Here is a 20,274-nt window from a genome sequence, read left to right on the forward strand (position 1 = left end):
ACTAACCAAACAAACAAAAACCAAAAAAGGGAAGTCCTAGGAATTTTAATATCCCTGACAGGCTGGAGAAGACAGGTTTCAGGATCTCCTTAGACAGGATTCATAACATTAGGAAATTACGAAACAAATCAAGAGAGCCAACAACGTGGGTGAAAGACACTGGGCGGGGGCACTTGCACAATTAAATAAGGTTTCCAGTTTGAAAGCATCCTGTCAGTGTCCACAATTGTGCTGTGCAGTTGTTAGTGCTGGCGGGAGCCAGGGAAGGCTATACACGGATCCTCTGCTGGTTTGCAAATTTACTAGAATACAAGGATATTTACAGTTAAAATTTTAATTTTAGCCAGGCAGTGGTGGTGCACGCCTTTAATCCCAGCATTCGAGGGGCAGATCTATGTGAGTTTGAGGCCAGAATGGTCCACACAGTGTGTTCCAGGGAAGCCAGGACTACACAGAGAAACTATCTCAAAAATAGAAAGAAAATTTTTTTTTTCATTTTAAGGCCTTGACTTAAAGTTTAAAACTTAAGCTATTTTTATTTTTAAACTTTTGACTCATTTTTAAACTCGGTGACTTCTCTGGGCCTAATGGATTGGAATAGACAGTCCACCAACTCGACTTGAGAACCACAGAATGGCCTCGTTACTCAGCGTTAGTCCTACTTTATTCCAACAAAGCAAAGAACCATGATGAGCAGTTGCCGGAAGGAGGACTCTTGGCAACCATCATGAAATTATTGTTGAGGTGAATCATCTCTACCGCTTACTTACCCACTGAAGAACTGTTTCCAACCAGGGAAGGGGGAGCCTCTTGGAAAGCTGTCAAGCTTTTCGAGAGGAAAAGTACTAAGCCAAAAAATATTTCCAGAAAAGAGATTTTTGTTTTGAGAAACATTAAAACATTTTTTAAAAAATGAGAACATGAAAATACAATCCTACCAAGAGTAGCAGAGTTCGTTAGGTGGGGACTGATGGAGGCGACAAAAGGAAGCCGGTATCTCCAGACACCGGAAGGTCGCAGCCTCTCCCGGAAGTGAGGCTGTGCAGGTGGTGTGGGCTCTCAGGCTTTTATGAGATGGAAGAGGGGGACCCTTGGGGATGGAAGCGTCCATCTGCTGGTCAGTCCCCCTGCAGTCTGGAAGTGTGTGGGCGCCAGCGGGGTTGGCGGTTGGCTTCCACAGGTGTTAGCAGCCAAGCCAGCTTTCCTGTCTGGAGCTTCTCAGCCCGGTCAAGAACCCTTCGGCATTCATCATTTTGTTTCGATTTTCCCCAAGGGTTATCAAAGTATTCTTATAATTACACAAATAAAATTGCTATTTGCCACCTAAATTTAACTTTGTAATTTAGATTTCATCTGTAATTTAAAATACATCTGCTTGTACTTGTGGTATTGTTGAAACTTAATGCCTCCGGAGGCCTGGCAAGTAGGGAGACTATCCCAGGAATGCTCTTGGCAGCGGTCATTTCCCTAGACTCCCTCCCCCACACCTACACACTCTTCTCCCCTGACTGTGTCTGACATTTCCAGCCTTTCTTCTTCCAACTGTTGTTTTTTTTTCTTCTTTTTTTCTTTTTCCTCCCTCTCCTAGTTTCCCAGTTGTTCCTTTTATCCCTGAGTCTAATTCAAGCAAGACTCCGAGCTGAAGGACACCGCCTCCCAGTTGGAGGGCTCCCTCCTTTTCTCTACTCCACACACTCGTCAAGATGCTCTTTGGAAGGGTTACCCTTTTCTCTCATTCCAGAGTTGAGCTAAGAAAGAGCTGCCTTCAACACAAGAACTAAGTGTATTCAGTTGGAAGTATTTGTGTTGTGTTTTGGTTTGGCTTGGTTTAGTTTGGTGTCAAAGCTCCCTGGACAGTTTCTACAATCATGTCTCTGTAGAGCAGAAGTCATCCAGAAAACTCTCTGGGATACCATTTAGAATGGCATGCTTCCATTTAATGGCTTAAATTTGGGGTGTACTCAGAGCCAGAAGGTCCACAAGAATGTGCGTTCTGCATCCCTTAGTATTCCTCTGGCCGCATTGTTACTGCAGACAGAAAACCGTACCCTGGCAGCGAGAGTGCTCAGCCAGTCCTTGGGACTGCGTGACCTGTTTTAGCTAGAGTTGCCCCTGGTTGTTTGACATTATCTATTTGCTATTTACTAGGTGATTCTTTTAAGTACAGTCCTAGATTCTACCATAGAGTGACTCTAATCCCTATTCGGATTAATGTAAATATCTGAAGGTTTATCCCTTTTGAGCACCAAAACAAAAACATTATTTAAATTGTTTTTTAATGGAATTGTCACTAATATATTCTGCCTTACATTAAAACAGTCTATACTTTAAGATTTCTGGATGAAACCTATTATAAAATGTGACCCCCCGGAGGGAAAGCTACAACAGCCTGATTCTGTCTCTTGTCTCAAGCTCACACTCGTTAGGAATCTCACGTTATGCTTTCCTGTTCCCTTTTCTTTCCTAGTGTCACAATACACACCCGCCACTGCTCATACGTCTGTCTGTCTATGCACTTCCTACCGTCTTCTTCTTTTTTTTTCTTCGGTTTTTCGAGACAGGGTTTCTCTGTAGCTTTGGTGCCTGTCCCGGAACTAGCTCTTGTAGACCAGGCTTGGCCTCGAACTCCCAGAGATCCGCCTGCCTCTGCCTCCCGAGTGCTGGGATTAAAGGCGTGCGCCACCACCGCGCGGCCCTACCGTCTTCTAATCTGATGTATCTTTGGAATGATATGTGGAACCATAGAACTACATACACCTTTAGACCTAGAGTGCAGTGTGTGATAACCATTCACATTAGCACATGGAAGCTTTCAGTGTGATCCAAAAGAAGCAATGGGAGTGAGAGAGAAAACAGTGTGACTCACTAGCCATGACTCTTTCAAGACCCTCTTCTGAGTAACTGCGTTACAATAATACAAGATTATGCCATGTTTTGAGAGGTACTTCTTGTCTGTTTGTCTGTCTGTCAATTGTCTATCTATCTATCTATCTATCTATCTATCTATCTATCTATCTATCTCTCTATCTATCTATCTATCATCATCTGTCTATCTGTGTTTGTCAAGTCGTTACTCAAAGAAAGATACAGAACACTCCCATTACCTATGGAAGTTCTCTTATGCCTTTCAAACCAATGCCCATCTGTCCCCACACACCTGGAAGCAGTACTCCTAATGTCTACCTCTAGCCATGTTTGCTTGTCCTTAGAACTGTTGGCTAATGAACTCATATGATATATAAGTGTAACACAATTTATGGACCCATTCTTCTGCTGGAGTTTGGGTTGCTTTTAGTGTGGGAACGGTTGTTGCCAGTTTCTTTCTTTATGCTATAACAAAACGCCTGACAAAAGCAAGTGAAGGAAGATTTGTTGTTCATTGCTTGAGAATGCAGTTCATGGTGGCGGGGGAAGCACTGGGCACATTGCGTTCACATCCAGGCAGCAGAGGAGATTAGCACCGGCATTCAGCTTGACTCCTCCATTTTAGTCAGTTGCAGCCCCCAGCTTGTGGGAAAGGGGCTGCCCACATTCAGGATGGGTTTCTGCTGCTCAGCTAAACCTTCTGGAAGCATCTTTATACACACCTAGAGGTATGTTTCTATATTAATTAAAAACAGAATATAGTTGATAGTGAAGATTCATCATCACAGGATATTACTAATGAAAACCCTTAGAAATTTTAAAGAACAAATAATTTTGTGAATGTGTGCTCTATTTCTCTTAGTTAAATACGTAAATAGTGTGGATTTTTTTATTGCCAGCTTCTATATGACTCTTACACAAAATTATTTCTTCAATTATATTTAGCGATTTTTAAGTATTAGAATTTGCCTATAATCAAAGCAAGTGAAATGTAGCTACTGCTTTAGAAAAGAACCCAATGGGTAGAGAAGAAAAGGCCCCAGAGGGGCAAAAGTATGATGCATGTAAGGACCCAAAAGAAGGCCGTGTGGTTAGGGTATGTTGTCTGAAGGACGAGCGGTAGATGACAATGTCTGGAGTCAGACTCGGAAGGACCTATTAGCACACACTCAGTGTGCCGGATTTCATCTTAACTACATTCAATGATGGTCCTGCACAACACTGGGTTGGGGAGGATGGACATGTAAACGGGAAGCAGAAAAGGTTCCTAAAGCAGAGCCTTGGAGAAACGGGCAGGTTAGACCTGAGGTGCAGGGATGAGGGCAGATACAAAGTATTTTGGGAATAGAACATGAGTTCCTCTTATCGACTGAAAGAAATTAGTTTCCAGTAAAAAACAAATTTAAAGGCTGGGCGGTGGTGACGCACGCCTTTAATCCCAGCACTCGGGAGGCAGAGGCAGGCGGATCTCTGTGAGTTTGAGGCCAGCCTGGTCTACAGAATGACTTCCAGGACAGGCTCCAAAGCTAGAATTAAAAGTCTGCAGTCAAAAAATTCAAAGAAAACACAATTATATACATAATCCAGATTCTCTGTGTATTTTTCATCTTTATGTGACTTAATATATATATTATTACTCTATTCCTTTTTAAGGGTTAGGATTTTTAAAGCATTATTTTAACCTATGACTGTTTTCTACATTTTCTTCTCTTTTTCCCAAGCCTATGCACATTTATCAAGCACACTGTGACCCATTCAGAGGTCTTTTATGTCCGAATCTGTCCTTATTGTATATCTGTATATTGTATATTCTGGCCAAGAGAATTTTTTAAAATGTTTAGGACCAGTGACCACGGTTTGGACTGCTGGCTCCACCCCATTTAGCTTTCCAATGTGCTGGGGCAGCAATGAACACATCATGTTAACTCCTCCAGTGCAGCCATCAGGTAGCATGCAGCCAGTTCACAAACATGTTTTTGTCTGCATGAGCAAAAGCTAAATGTGACAAGTAACTTGTAGCATGCTGCCCAAAAAACCCCATTCAAATGCCCTGTAGAAGGACTTCCCAAAAGAGCCATCTGTGCCACCAGCACGAACCAGGAAGTAATTTCTTAAAGGAGCTGTGCACCTGCTTGCCACCAGCAAACAGAGCCTACCTGAAAAACGTGGCTAGCAAGAAACTGTTTTTGAGTGCCTAGAATCCTCGTTTTTTTTTTTTGTTTGTTTTTTTTTTGTTGTTTTTTTTTTTAAGTTTTCCTAGGCCTTGTGTGGATGTACACGCCCTGTGTTGCACCATTTGTAAGACTTTTCTCTGTCTTGCATGGTCCCACTAGACCGGTTTCTCTCTGCCCTTCTATTCCCAAATAACCCCTCAGTGGCTTAATATCAGTTACAATTGTTTGGCCAATGGCTCAGGCTCCTTACTGGCTAGCTCTAACTATAAATTAACCCATTTCTACTAGTTTATATTTTACCGTGAGTCCCATGGCTTGTTACCTCACATCTTGCTTCCCCGGCAGCTACATGGTATTTCCTTGACTCCGCCTCCTCTCTCTCTCTCTCTCTCTCTCTCTCTCTCTCTCTCTCTCTCTCTCTCTCTCTCTCTCTCTTCTCTCTCTCTCTCTCTCTCTCTCTCTCTCTCTCTCTCTCTCTCCCCTCTCTCTCTCTCTCTCTCTTTCTTTCTCTCTCTCTCTCTGTTTAGATTTCCTGCTTGGCTTTACTCTGCTAAGCCATTGGCCGAAAGTACTTTATTCATCAACCAAGAAAAGCAACCCATACTTGGAAGATACAGAAGGACATCCCACATCAGGTCACATCTGCAGACAAGAAACCACGCCCTAAGGCCGGTACCTCAAGGCTATTGGCAGAATGAATTCCCACAATACAAAGGTTAATCCCTTTTGTGGTGTCTCAAAGCTCTGCTGTGTTCTTTTTTTTTTTTTTTTTTCCTCATTGACTTTTTTTTTTTTTGTTTTTCGAGACAGGGTTTCTCTGTGGTTTTGGAGCCTGTCCTGGAACTAGCTCTTGTAGACCAGGCTGGTCTCGAACTCACAGAGATCCACCTGCCTCTGCCTCCCGAGTGCTGGGATTAAAGGCGTGCGCCACCACCGCCCGGCTTCCTCATTGACTTTTACTGAGTGATTTAAAGACTCTACTTTATCTTCTGTCTCCAACTCACTGTTTTCCCTATGAGTCATCCTCCTGGTGAGGGTTTCCACTGAGGTTTTTATTTGACTCTTTTGAGTTTTCACTACTAGCACTATTTCAGTTTGGCTTTTCTTCATCGATTCTCTTTATTGGATGCATTTTTCACATCTTGGATTGACTTTCTTATTTCACAAAGCTCTTTCTGTTTCCCTTGAGTTGTTTGATCATAGTTATAACCACTCTCGAATTGTCTAGAAGATATGGATTGTTCTCCTTGGGTTCATTAGTGTTTGTGTGTGTTACTTTTGTCTTCATGCCTGAACTAGCTTGTTAGTTACATTTTTTTTCTCAAATCACCTTTCCTCTTTCAGTACTGTGTGTACAATGTTCAGGAAAAGATTAGGTTCTGTGAGAGATGAGACCTTGTTTTCTTTTGTGAAACTTCAACTGAGGGCTACAGGCTTTATCCTCAGTATTTTTAACTCCACTGACGTTTGCCTGCAGAGTATACCCTTGGCTGGTCCCCTTCTGTGTCTTCTGGTGTAGCTCTCAAAGTATCATGGCTTTATTAGAGTGCACTCAGGTCAACTAAGGCTCAGACAGCAGATCTTGGAGAGCTGAGTGTGAGGTCAGAACATCTGTTGGAAGTACATGGCTCTACATTGTCCTCAGGTAGTCTTGCTGTGGTCTGTGGGGGGTGGGCAGATAGAAAAATCTTTTAAAAAATATAATGGAGAGAGCAATTGATGAAGACATCCCGTATCAACCCCTAGTTTCTCCACGCACACATGCACACACACACACACAGACACACACATACACGCACACGCACACACACAGACACACACATACACGCACACACACAGACACACACATACATACACACACACATACACACACATATACACATACACATGCACACACACACACACACATTTTCAATATTCTCCTGCAAGCCATTTAATAATAAATGGCTCAAAAGAGCCAACATCTAATCTATATAGGACATTATTCTGATTTTACTGAATGAAAAGTTTCACTTGGGAAATGTTCCTTGGGAAAATGAGAGGGGTCAGCAGGGTCAGCCTCAAAGCATGCTGCAGCTTCTTGGAAGAGCTGTGGCTCTCACTCTGAGGGATGCGCTCTCCATGGTCATTTCCTTGTTTTTCTAATACACAAAGCCCATCTCCATCCAGTGGGCCTTAAAAATATTTTATACTTCCAGACCTTCCCCCCAAAACTGTACATTTATGCCATGGAATAGTAGAGTAACAAGATATTGATTGTCAAAATACCAGTAAAGATTAAATCATTGACTTTTAAAAAAGTATATTTATTTTACATCCTGGCTACAGTTTCCCCTCCCTCCTCTCCTCCTAGTTCCTCCCCTATCCACCCCTTCTCCATTTCTATTCAGAAAAGGGAGGCCTCCCATGGATATCAGCACAACATGTCATATCAATTTGCAGTAAGACTAGCACCTCCCCTTGTATTAAGGCTGGGCAAGGATACTCAGTATGAGGAGTAGGGTCCCGAAAGCCAGTAAAAGAGTCACAGACAGTCCCTGATCCCACTGTTAGGAGTCCCACGAGAGGACCAAGCTACACAACTATCACATGTATGCAGAGGGCCTAGGTCAGTCCTATGCAGGCTCCCTGGTAACCATTGGCCTTTTAAACCAGGAATATTTAATACGTTTTGGATGCCTGCTAGTGATTAACTTACTGTTTCCTCGATGAACTAAAAGAAAATAGCTGCAAGATGTTTTACATGTAACTGTGACCTTTGGAGCTAGACAGACTGGGCTTGGTTCCTGACTTTCCCTGATGAGCTGCAGCATTAAACAAACAAGTGACTTTACTTTCTTCATCTAGAAAATGAGCACTATAGCTCAGATTTGATATGAGAATTAAATTAATTGGATACATGTAAGAATTTGTGATAGCGTCAACACACAGTTGCCAGTCTGTCAGTGAAGGCTAATTATTTTAATTTAGTACAATCTTATGGTAGATCAGGATTGCTTAAGATTATGAAATTATTACCCTCTTTTCAGAGCCAGATATGCAAGGGAGTCATGTGTTGCATCATGAACCAATGTCAGAGAGATGGGAGAAGCCATGAGCTCACTCTTGCACGGTGATTGCTGGGTATTCTTGAGAATTCCTCACTCTGCATTTCTCACAGTTGTGCAAATTCCCTGAGGTGACACACCTATGCCTTGAAACTAGTCCATAAAGTCACACTATAAATGCTTCCTAGTTGTTGGGAGAAAAATGCCTAGCTGCATTTCTGGAAAACACTTCATAATAAGCTCTCTTCTCATCTGTCACAGGCTGTAGCAATAAACAAAGCCATTAAGATGCGGGCTGGTGGTGTAGCTCAGCTGGCAGTGTGCTTAACTATGTGCGAAGCCCTGGGCTCCATGTGGGGCACCACATTTACAGTGGGGTGGCACATGCCTGAAATCCCAGCATTCAGAAGGATGGGTAAAAGAATCAGAAATTCAAGATCACTCTTGGTTCCCATCTTAAAACACAGACACACAGACACACACACACACACACACAGACACACACGGACACCATTCTTAATTAAGATGAATTAGTAAAGAAACATTCTGGGTATGGAAAATAACTCAGCCAGTAAAGAACTTGCTGAACAACCATGAAGTCCTGAGTTCATTCCTAAGAACCCATATAAAAACCAGAATCAGAAGGGCTGAAGGGAAGGGGAGAGACAGGGAGAGGAGCAGAGAAAAATGTAGAGCTCAATAAAAATCAATTAAAAAAAAAACAGAATCAGATGTATGGATTTATAACCCCAGGGATAGAGTGGCAGAGACAGGGATTCCTGGGACTTCCTGACCAGCCAATCTAGCCTAGTTAGCAATCCCAGACAAGTGAGAAACCTTGTCTTAAAAATAAGGTGGAGAGTGATTGAGGAGAATCTCTCTCTCTCTCTCTCTCTCTCTCTCTCTCTCTCCCACACACACACACACACCCACTCACACTATACCCATCACTTCAATAATCTCATTGAAGTCAGCTTTCAAGACTAACTCCTACCTCTAAGCTACTGTGGCATCCAAAAATCCCTCCTTTGCTTCCTCTAAGCTTCAGGAGGATGGAAAGTCGTGTTAATGAGCGAAGAAAGAGAATGAAGTCTTACAGGAACTCTGGAAAGTTGGCTTGCATAGCCTCATCCTAAAGAGGATTCCAATCAACAATTTTGTTGTTGCTCAGAATAAATGTGTAGGCTGGAGAACGTTCTCAGGCTGTAAGTCAGCTTTTGTTTTTTCCTAACTGGGCGTGCTAAAGTGAAGCTAACCTTAAATGGTAGCCATTCTTTTTTATTTGTTGTTTTATGCAAGTCTTTGCTGAGCCTTTCTTACTAAATTCTTAGACGTTTATTCAAGATTGACATTTCCACCACTCTACCATCCAGCAACTCTGCTGGCACCGCACATTCCTGGCAGCTGGCCACGGCAGCAACGTTAAGATTACCTCCTCCCAGGAACTCATTAAAGCTGTGTTTGCTGGCGTCAGCTGGAGTCATTCCATGTTCATTTAACAGGTATTTATAGCACGAGCACCTACTCTGAGCACAGTGAAGAATCACAAAGACCCAAGGCATGATTTCCCATTTCTCATCTATTCAAAATCTTTTGAATTATTTATTTTATATGAATGAGTGTTTGCCTGCAGGTACATTAGGGCACTCCCTGCATGCTCGGTGTTTTCAGGGTAAGAAGAGGGTGTCTGGTAACCTGAAACTGGAGTTACAGATGGTTGTGAACTGGCCATGTGGGTACTGGGAACCGAATTCCAGTGTTACGCAGGTGCAGCAAGAACACAATTGCTGAGCCATCTCTCCAGCCCTTCATCCCCTGTTCTTCCAAACGGATTTAAATGTAGCAAGCCTGGGCATCAGTTTCCTTTCTGGTTGTGATGTTAAGAATTGGATCCAGGTTCTTGCACATGTTAGGCAAATGTTCTACCACGGAGTCAAATCTCCAGCTCTTCAGTTTTCTCTCTTGATTCTCTGGATAGACTAGTCCTAACATTTGCCAGAAGTAAAACATTTTTCCTTGTTACTTCTAACTAGAATCACAGCTCGTCTTCTTTCAATATTCTTGCTCTTGCCCATGGGCTTTGCTTTGTCTCATTCTGGTGGTAGTGGTTGTATGGAAAGAATCCAGGACCTCAAGCTACTAAGGAAACCGTCTCCCACTGAATTGTGCCTGTGGGACCTGCTCCGTGACAGAGCTCTGGCAAAGGGCTTTGGATTTGCTCACCAGTTGAAAACAAAACAGAAACTCATGTTAAACATTAGGTAACGATGTACAATTAAATAAAATTGAATGAAAAATGTATTCTAGGTGCTTATTCTAAGTACATAGGAATTAAAAATAATAAAATTGCACTTTATTCCCTCCTTGGGCTCCAAGTCTCCCAGGAAGGCAGACGTGGGCAAAGCAGTTGTCTCTGTTGGACAGTATGAGGGGAGACTTGAACGATCACCAGACGTACAGAGCAGAGAAAGGTTCTGTACATTAAGAACATCAGGTATAAAGCCTACAGAATGAAGAAGTATATTAACGGTGCACGAAGTGTGCAGAGTTGTTGTGCCAAGTGGCTATGCCTGGTCCTGGATGACCTGGGCTGAGAAGTTTACCTGAGCTCTGTAATTGGGAGTCCAAGAAAAGGGACTCCTTAGGGTGAGTGCAGTGATCAGATTTGCATTTTACAAAGAATATTCTGACTGCTGTGAATGGTATGAATTAGATGAGAGAGGTAGAACAAGGACATTTTAGAAATAATAAAAAGGATCATACTTGGTCAAAAACCTATGTAGGCAGGCCCTGGGCACTAGAGAATAACCTACTACCATTAATCTGCTAAGTGGACATAGTATCAGGCCAATTCCTGAAGCATAACTGTCAATGAGTTGGAAATCATGTGTTTGAGAACCATCTGTCTTGCAGATGATAGTTGAAGCTTGCCTGGAAGTGTCCTGAGATAAGAGACAAAAACTATAACAATACGGGTGGGTAACAAGACCTGTGCCGTGGCAACGCTAGCCGACATGCCAACACAATGGGGGAAATGCCACAAGGCCCCGGCCCTAGCTGAAGAGTCGTGGACAATTAATGGCTTCTGAGAGACAGAGAATTTTTCTCCAGGGACAAGGCCCCTAACAGGGCTCAGTTCAATCCCACGTGACTAGTCTCTCTCTCTCTCTCTCTCTCTCTCTCTCTCTCTCTCTCTCTCTCTCTTCTCTCTCACACACACACACACAGACAGACACAGTTATGACTTTGAGAGGGAGTAGTTAGAGAGGGGACAAGGGGGGTGGAAATAATATAAATATAATATTTGTGTAAAATTCTAAAATAAATTAAAAATTTTTAAATTTTAGAATAAAAAACTATATTTAAAAAGAACATTTATTCTCAGGTAAGTGAGCAGACACATCACAGACAGTTAGGACTGCTTGGGACACAGACAATAATATATAAAATGTGTAATGCTTATCAAGATTGCTGGAGTCACAATTGCTGGAGAGAATCTGAGACACAGAACTAGCAAAATGTTGTCTAAGCCTCACTAAGAGTTCAGAGGATGGTTGGAAACACACAAGTCAATAACACCAAAAAATAAAAATTAAAAAAATACTTCCATTTGTGGAGACCTCTATAAATGGAAATCTCATAATCTCTCCTGAACATATTTCCTTTCTATGATTTACAGCGTGACGTATTACAAAGAATCATTCTAATTCAACTACAAATGATTTTTAAGGCATTTCCCTAGCTGGCCATTTACCTTTCTCGAGCCCCTAATCTACAGCAGCCACGGGGGCTAGTACATGGAGACACCGTGGTTAGAAACAGAAAACCTTTCTACTGAAATCTACAACGCTGAAGACTGCATGAAACATCTTTTCTCTCGGAGGCCAGGGTTCACCGCTGGGGAGAGCCCCAGAAAACTAGGCCGATGGTAAACATTGCTGAACAGAAAGCCTTTCAGCCCACAGTGCTCCTCTTGAATCTCCATTTCTCCAAAGCTGTTTTGGTCTCAGTCTGATACCGCTGGACAATCCCCTGGGAGCTCTGGGACAAGCGAGTGAGCATGTGCCCTGTGTGTCAAAGGTTGGCACACAGACCTGCGAGCTTGGATCAAGAACAAAGCTCTGGTACGATAAATAAAGGCACCGGAGAGTACCCGGCCTGCCTCTTCCTTCATCCGTGCACAGCGGTTGTCAGACAGCCTGGACAGTCTACCCCGCCTGTTCCTGCAGAGCAGATAGTCATCACTAAAGCCGTCCCAAAGGAAGCACATTTTAATGTTCAATAAAAACGGCACAAGCGGCAGCTCAACAAAAATTAACGTTTGAAACTACCGTGTTTACATCCGCGACTTCCCCGTCTGAACCCTCACCAGCAGGCCGACATCCTGATACACGGAAAGAAGGAAAACAATCTAAAGGCAGGATGGGCGTGGCAGCACGAGGTCACTAAGAAAAAGAAGAAAAAGTGGCTATTTGAGCGGATCCTGAATAGTCATTAGGCCACTGGGCTGCAAGGATTTATGCCACTGGGTACCTTGGTGACAACCTTCAAAAGAAATAGCCCCATTTTTAGGCTCTTTGTTTAGTCCTTACTGCACAACAAAGCAAGATACAAGGTCGCGCCTATAATAGCTCTGCACACGGAGGCAAGCAGCCGATGGCTCCTCCCCTTTGGGAAAAGCTTCCAGATTCCAAAGTTGGAAACATCCAGTGTAGTATTCAAAATCATCATACATTTGCCTCACTTGAATTTTATTAGTAGTAATAAGCCGACAGAAAAGGGATAACAAAAAGAAACGCCCAGGATAAACATTCAGGATAAATAACTTTTCAGTGAGTGCGCTTTTCTCTCTCTCTCTCTCTCTCTCTCTCTCTCTCTCTCTCTCTCTCTCTCTCTCTCGCTCGCACGCACGCGCACACACGCACCCCTCTGGGTTTTGAACCAATTCCCACAGTTATACAATATAGTTAACAGAAGGTATGTGAGCAGCAGTGGGTGGGTCCTGCAGCTTCTCAGCCTAGATGACCAACTTCTCCACACTAAGTGTGGTTTCATCCTCTTCGTTGGAGCCGAAGTATCCCGGGAGGTCCAGCATTCTCTGCTCAGCCTCAGTGAGGCGGAAAGACGTGTTGTCGTAGAAAGCGAACTCTGGGTGGATGGGAAAGCTCTGACATTTATCTTTTCTGCAGTGAGAAGGGCTGAGCTGGCTGACTTTCTGGTAGCTATCTTTGGGGAAAATGGGTGAAGGCTGCTTCCGTGAAACACTCCTGTGACTGGGGGACGGTCCCCTGTGAGCTCGGTGAGGCTCAATTTTCTCAGCTCCCGCTACCAACCCTGCCTGGCGATCCCCCGAGTCCGGTTTCCTCCTGGGATGCCCCACAGTGTAGCATTTGGAGAGAGGGCCCAAGGGACTACTGGCCCGACCTGCCCCTTGGAAGTGCTCTGATCTCTCTGGAAGCAGGTGGGCACTTCGACTAGGAGGCCTGGACCTATCCTCTATCTGGTCCCAGGTCCGCATCCTGGAACTGTAGGCAGGGACCTGGCGAGGAGTCAGCGCAGACAAGCTCCTCTCCCGGAACGGGCGGGACTGCTTGGTTTCATGAAAACTAGCGGTCCTCCTGAAGAGGGAACTTCTGGAGTGGCACCTCTCAGATGAGCCCTCTCTCCCCACAGTTGACCTCATCTGCGACTTGCGGATCAGGGTCTGGCTGGGACTGACCGCACAGCTGGGCGGAGGCACGACGCCATCCAGCCTGGAGGGGGGCCTGTCCCCGGAGCCTGCCACAGGCTGGTCCAGAAATGGAGACTTGATTCTGAACTTGCTCGCTGCTGCTGCTTCTTCGGGGCATTCCAGGTCTAAGGGAGGACTGGCAGTGGCATCCACAACGGTGTCTGTCAGGGGACTCTGAGACACGTGGTACACTTTGGTGGTCTCTGTCAGCCCTTTCTTCTTCATCTCCTTCAACTGTTGCTGGGCCAGGCGGTAGCTGAACAGGGGCGGGATGATCTTCTGGGCGTTGGACTGGAAGCTCTCACTGCCGGAGGCCTCGTCGTCAGGAGCCGCTGGTGCGCTGCACCTGTAAGTCAAAGGGATGCCTGTGTCCCCAGGGCTTCCCCTGGGTCCATCACCTGCATCTGAGAAGCTTCCCCGAGGCTCGCTCAGCTCGCAGATGTTCTCCTCATCCGAGTTCTTCCGGAAACCAGGGGTATGGATGGAGTTGTGTCGGGCAGGGGTGCTGCATTTGGGGGCTCTGCCGAACCTCCTCCAGAGAGTGATAAGCACGGTGGCAATGATGATGAACAGGCATAGGGATATCCCTGTGACCGTCACGACGTTGTTGGACTTCACCGGACCCTGGGGTGGAACAGACGATGGGCCCGGCGGCCGGAATACTTGAAAAAGAAAAAAATAAGTACAAAGTTAAAACAAATGTATTGTCTTATGTTGATTTCTCTGCGTGATTTGGGGGCCACAGTGGTTGCCCCAGTTATCAGAGCAATTAAAGAGGAAAGGAAAGAACCAAGATTGGGGTTTCTGATGAGAGCTGAAGGTGGCCAGTAAAGAGAGAACCCTGCAAAAATGGGGAACCACAGAAGGGGCCCAGGAAGCCACAACCAGGAGACCTCTGTGCTCAGCATCTCCTGCTAAGACTCTCTCAACACACTTATGAAGATGGGACACGGGCACCTATAGTTAGTTAAACGTACCCGATAAATGCATGTGGGAAAGTCTATGTATAAAACTCGAAACCAAATATAAATAATTTAGATAACTGTACCTAAACGTTTACAATTAGCAAAACTCACTGAGGAAAGTCTGACTAGGAGCCATGTAGTTAATCCAGACCCCATCCCCTGTGTGGGAAGAAGCTGCCCACAATTCTGCTCTCAGCCGTCACTGCCCTTCCCTGACTTGTCTTCATACCCGATCTCTCGCCAATGTGTCTTGTGAAGATGCAGAACCCCCTAGAGTCTCCAACTGTACTGCAGTCGGACGCCTGGAGACCAGCCGCCCACCATTGCCACCTGAGCTCACTGTGCCCACTCCTACCCCTGCTTCAGTCACCACCCACTGTCTAAGTGCTTCCGGGCACCTGCCCCCTTTTCCCTGTGGTATCACTTGGCCTCACCACCTCCACTTGCTCCTGGTGTTTCCCTGTGCTTTCCTACTGTTCTCTAAGCACACCTGATTACAAACACCTCATACTCCTCCGTCTCCCTTCAGAGGGAGGCCCACTTGGGCCTCCTCATCTCACCTGAAGCCTGTCTCTCTCCCACAGAGCAATTTACCTCAACCCTCTCAGCTGGAAGCTGTCACATATATGCCTTGGTATTGTTTTTTAAATATTTATTTGAGTGTGTGAATGCACATGAGAGAGAGAGAGAGAGAGAGAGAGAGAGAGAGAGAGAGCCCCCTCATAGGCCAGAAGAGAGTTCAGATGCCCTGGATCTGGAGTTAGAGGAAACTGAACCTTAGTCCTCTGCAAGATCTGACTTTGAAAAACCCTTAACAGGTACTCGTTAGTACACCTTCCCTTTCCAGTTGTATCCACGTTGCAGTCAAAGATGCATCGACAGCACAGGTTCACACCTTTGAGGCCGTCAGGGAGCTCTATCTGCCCCTTCTCCTCCTAGCACACCAGCCTCTAACCCCAGCAAACGCCTCACGGATCTCAGGTCTCTGAGCTCGTTGCTGCTACACCTTCAGTCATCGCTCCTTCAATCAAGCCCCCTGCCCGCCAAGCTCCTCTGGGTGGTGCGTTCTCCATTCTTAGGCTCCAGCATCACCTGCTTCAAGAACTGAGCTGTCCCCAGCATGGATTTTCACCCCACATGCTTCCAGAGAAATCGTGGGCACTTCTATCATTTCAGGCTTTGTATTATATTCTATTTCTCTCTGAACCTTCCAGGCTTCTATATCATATTTCAAGACAAGGACATATCTTGTAAGTAAATTCAATATAGTCCCAATCCCAGTCCCAGTTCACTGTAACCTGCACATAGTTGGTATCCAATAAATAATTAATTAGTTTAATTAACCGATTCCATCCTTACTAAGAAGAATAATAGCAAGACAATCACTATCACATCAGACGGGATGAACCTACCACAACAATGGCCTCTGCCTGCTCTTTCGTTGAAGTGCTACATGGCTGCACTCAGGGGCACAGTTAGCCAGACAGAACCCTGGATCCCTGACTCAGTGAAAGCAGAGACTCGTTCCGTGATGTGTCACCTCTGTCACTGGCCATGACGGCCGATGAAGGTGTGTGGCTGCATTCCCATCACCAGTCACAAAGTGCTCTCTTTGCTACATGACTCTCTGACTCTGGCTGGCAGCTTCAAAAATAAACAAACAAACAAAAAACACACAGCTGGAAAAGAGTTTTTCTCAGCTGCTGGTCTGGCCCATCCTGCCTCATCTAATGCTTCCCGGATCTCCTGAAGTGAAGCAGATGCCCTGATGTTAAAGCAGATCTTCACATCTCCAAGGAGTGACAACGTACAAAATAGGAGGAAGCAAATACGTGGAAAGACAGTTTTATCCCGGGCGTCGGTGTACAGGAAGGGGTAACTTCATCACTTAGCTGTCTTGTTAGGAATGTGTGCTTTTCCAAACCCCACCCAATATCACAGAAGTTCGATGCCAGAACGTAAAATACAACCATGTTTCCTCAGAAAACAATGGCCAATTTCACTTACTGATGTCTCTTCCAGAAAGCTACACTGGCCTGAATATAAAGGCAAAGTATTTAAGATACGCAGCTTACTATGATTCCTATTCCCCTCGATCCCTCACTGTGTGACCCTGGGCAGGGCACCTCCATGTGCCCAGAGCCTTCCTCCAGAATGTGCAGGATAAAGTATATAGTCATCACTTAGTAACTTAGGATGGTCTCCTGAATGCTTGGGGATATCAGTCTCTGCAGGCGTCTATAAAATGGTGTCATAGTTGCATAGAATTCATATACATCCTCCTGCTTTTGAAGACATTTTTAGGTCCCCTACATTGCCCAGGATTGGACAACAGTTGTATAACTAGTTGTCACACTATAAACATACAGAATGATGACAAGAAAAATGGTTGGGCCTAGCAGGATGGCTCAGCAGGTAAGGGCACTGGCTGCAGACCCCAACAGTCAAGTCTGACTCCCAGAATGCATGGGATAGAAAGAGCACAGAATGCTGCAGATTATTTTATGACTTCTACACTAGCACGTGGCACATGCATGCACTCAAAGGTTCATGTGCTCATGCAAAATTTGCAATGTTAAAAAAGAAAAAAAAGTTTTTACATGTTCAGAACAGATGCAATGTCTTTTATAGCGTTCAGGACTTATTAAAGAAGATGATGTGACTGAGGGCAGAAAGAAAGGCCTAGGCTATGGTTGTAATAAGAAGACAAAATGGAGAAGAACATTCTTTAGATGCTAAAACGAAGGCCACAAGGCCTGGCACTGGCTGGAAAGACAAAGGAACAAAATGACCTTTTAAGGCTACAGATGGGGACACTGGGAGATGCTGCTGGGTGCCTATAGCCTTGGCTAAAATGTTCTCTAAGGTCCAAATAAAGGGAAGCATCTAACACATCTCAATCCCATAAGGCAGAGCTAAGGATGCCTTTGAATCTGGAAATGGAGAGTATAAGTAGGTGGGCCTTGACAGAGGAACTTTATCTAAAAGTCAGGACCTCAGCAAAAGCTGGCCAGCTAACCACGCTGCTTCTCAGGAGGTGACTGAAGTAAGAACATGACCTCTCCACTGCCATAACTGTAAGTGCTATTCCACCCACAGAGGAAGCAAACCTGGCTCAGGCAAGCGACCATCTCCACGAACCACTCACGACAAATATCCTGGAGTACCTATCAGGGTGGACCTCCATGATGCTCATAAAACGCAGACAGGTCCTGTTGCTGGGGATGGTGAGAAGAAATATCCCTGCCTCCTCCTCCCAGACAGAACCGGTAACAGATAAACTTAGACCACTGAGAAGGAAAGAAACAGGGCGCCCTGCTTCATTTTGACAACTGAGGGTCTACATACCCCCTCTGAACAACCTCTGAGATGATAGGCAGAAAATTAAGAAAAGATGTTTTTCTATGGGATTTTTTTGTTATGTTTCGTGTTTAGGTAGGCGAAGGTGGGGGGGGTAACAACTGGTTGGGCACATTGTTGTTATGCCTCTATCCTAGCGTTCCAGCTGCTGAGATGGGATAAAAATTCAAGATCTTTCTGAGCTACAGAGTGAGATCCTACCCAAAAAAAAAAAAAAAAATCTGGTGCCAGGAAGGTGGCTCAGTTAGTGAAGCATCCCTGCCAAGCTTGAGAGCCTGCGTGCCAACCTTGGCATCCACACAGGTAGGAAAGAACAAATTCCCGCATCATTTTCCAACTATTTCTGAATTGTTTAATAAAACCCTTAACACAGCTGAATTTTTAGACATACTCCCGTGTCTCCCAATAGTAAATCTTATCATCTCACTGGCAAGTTACAATGGCAACTACTTCAAGTCTTAGACACCAATAAGCGCAAAGCCAGAACAGTGGCAAGCAGAGAAGTAAGCGTCCACTGAGCACAGACTGGTAGTTCCCAGACAGGCCTAGTTGGCAGGGGCTCTGAGCAGTGACCCGAAAGGAAGCAGGAACACGTACCAGCACACTCCTCCAGGGAGCAGGAAGAGGTCTCCCAGGAGACTCCAGAGCAGCTGGGTCTGGAGGGGAAAGAAGCGAGACACGCGCGGCGCCGTTCTCGGACAGCCTCCCCGCACGTGTTGCTACAATGACTCCACGGCTGCCATGGTCCCCAAGACTCTGCAAGGATATAAGTCATGCTTTTAGTGCCAAGCATTTGAGAATCAGTGTTTTACTGCACCCGAACGAAGCGGCAAAACTCAAAGCTCTGGTCTTAAAAGGCTAGAAGTAAAAACATTCTCATAGATGTAAAAAAATCTGGAGGGTCAGTCTTCGTCTCAAAACAAAGAAGAGCTGTATCATGTATACAGCCTTCGCCGGTCTTAGCATTCCTACACCTCACCAGAGGGCTGAGGTCACAGGGTAACAGACCAGCCCGCAGTGAGAGGAGAGTCAGGCCCCCTCCGAGGAAAGAGGGGCAGCAATACTTGTTTGCCTGGGACAGAGTCCAGAACCCACCCACACCAGCTCATCAGACAAACACATCTAAGATGCAGAAATCGCTGAGGGGGTAGGATGAGAACACAGAGCCCCTGGGGACAAGATAAGAAGGGGAACTTGTGCCCACTTGTACCTCTTCCCACCAGAAGGACTGAGGTAAAGTGCAGGACTAGACACAGTGTGTGTCTGGAGGGACAAGGTCACAGTAAGAAAGACATCAAACCGTATGGATCCTTCCTTCCATCTCGTCTATAGAATATCCTCCACCACTGTGCACAGCAAACCGGTCATTCTGAGAGGATTCACTGAGGCTGGCTGTTGTGACAGACTTGGGGAAGAGCTGAAAATGTCTTGGGCCCCACTATTCGACGGTCTTCCACAACTACATGAGATCATAGAGCCTGCCTCCTCCCTGAGATTCAGACACATAGCACTTGCTTCAGATGAAATGTAACCACCACAAGACAGTAAATTAAGTACCAAGTAGTTTAATATTAGCAATGAGTCATACCTCCAGGCTAGAAAATCGCATACCAAGTCCCAAATACCAACAGTTTGGTGCCCGTGGAAGGCAAGAGCTAGAGGTGGAAGTTAAGATGAAAGCTGGTAAGATGGTTCGTAAGATAATAGTGCTTGGTACCAAGCCTGGAGATCTGAGTTCAATCCCTAGAATCTGCATACAAATCCTGCAGGATGATGGAAAGTGAGGGACGTATAGAAACATGAAGACAATCCCTTTGGCAGCACCATGTTTCCCCTAAACAGAGAGTAACACTGACACATATTGAAATCTTAGATACAGTAAGGGTTGCCAGAGCAACAGGAACAACTCAAACACGGCCCAATTCTTTACCACATTAACCCAAAACCCACAAAAATAGCCTATTGAAAGCAGAAGTATACCTATTTCTGGAAATAAATTACATTTGCCTCAGCATCTATAATTTCAAGCAATTCTGAGATGCATAGAAAAACAAGAAATAATAGTAATCAATAAAATCAGACTCTGAAATGACTTAGATAGTGGGTATATTGGAAATAAAATTCAAAATGCC

General features: G+C 44.9%; 1 protein-coding gene across 3 annotated transcripts in view; it reads right to left on the bottom strand.

The window, feature by feature from the left end:
- Positions 1-11,472: 11,472 nt before the first annotated feature.
- The window catches only part of Thsd1 (thrombospondin type 1 domain containing 1), a 30,482-nt gene continuing 21,680 nt past the window's right edge, over positions 11,473-20,274 (bottom strand). For 2 of the 3 annotated variants that reach the window (XM_057753191.1, XM_057753193.1), the window contains 2 exons: positions 18,740-18,898; positions 11,473-14,479 (listed from right to left, as the gene is read on the bottom strand). In XM_057753191.1, the coding sequence (XP_057609174.1) occupies positions 13,104-14,479; positions 18,740-18,898 (1,535 nt within the window). In that variant the 3' untranslated portion in view covers positions 11,473-13,103. The remainder of the gene's footprint in view (positions 14,480-18,739; positions 18,899-20,274) is intronic. The other variant, XM_057753192.1, reaches the window with a different exon arrangement.

Source organism: Chionomys nivalis, chromosome 20 (assembly GCF_950005125.1).
Source record: "Chionomys nivalis chromosome 20, mChiNiv1.1, whole genome shotgun sequence".
Classification (NCBI taxonomy): Eukaryota; Metazoa; Chordata; class Mammalia; order Rodentia; family Cricetidae; genus Chionomys; species Chionomys nivalis.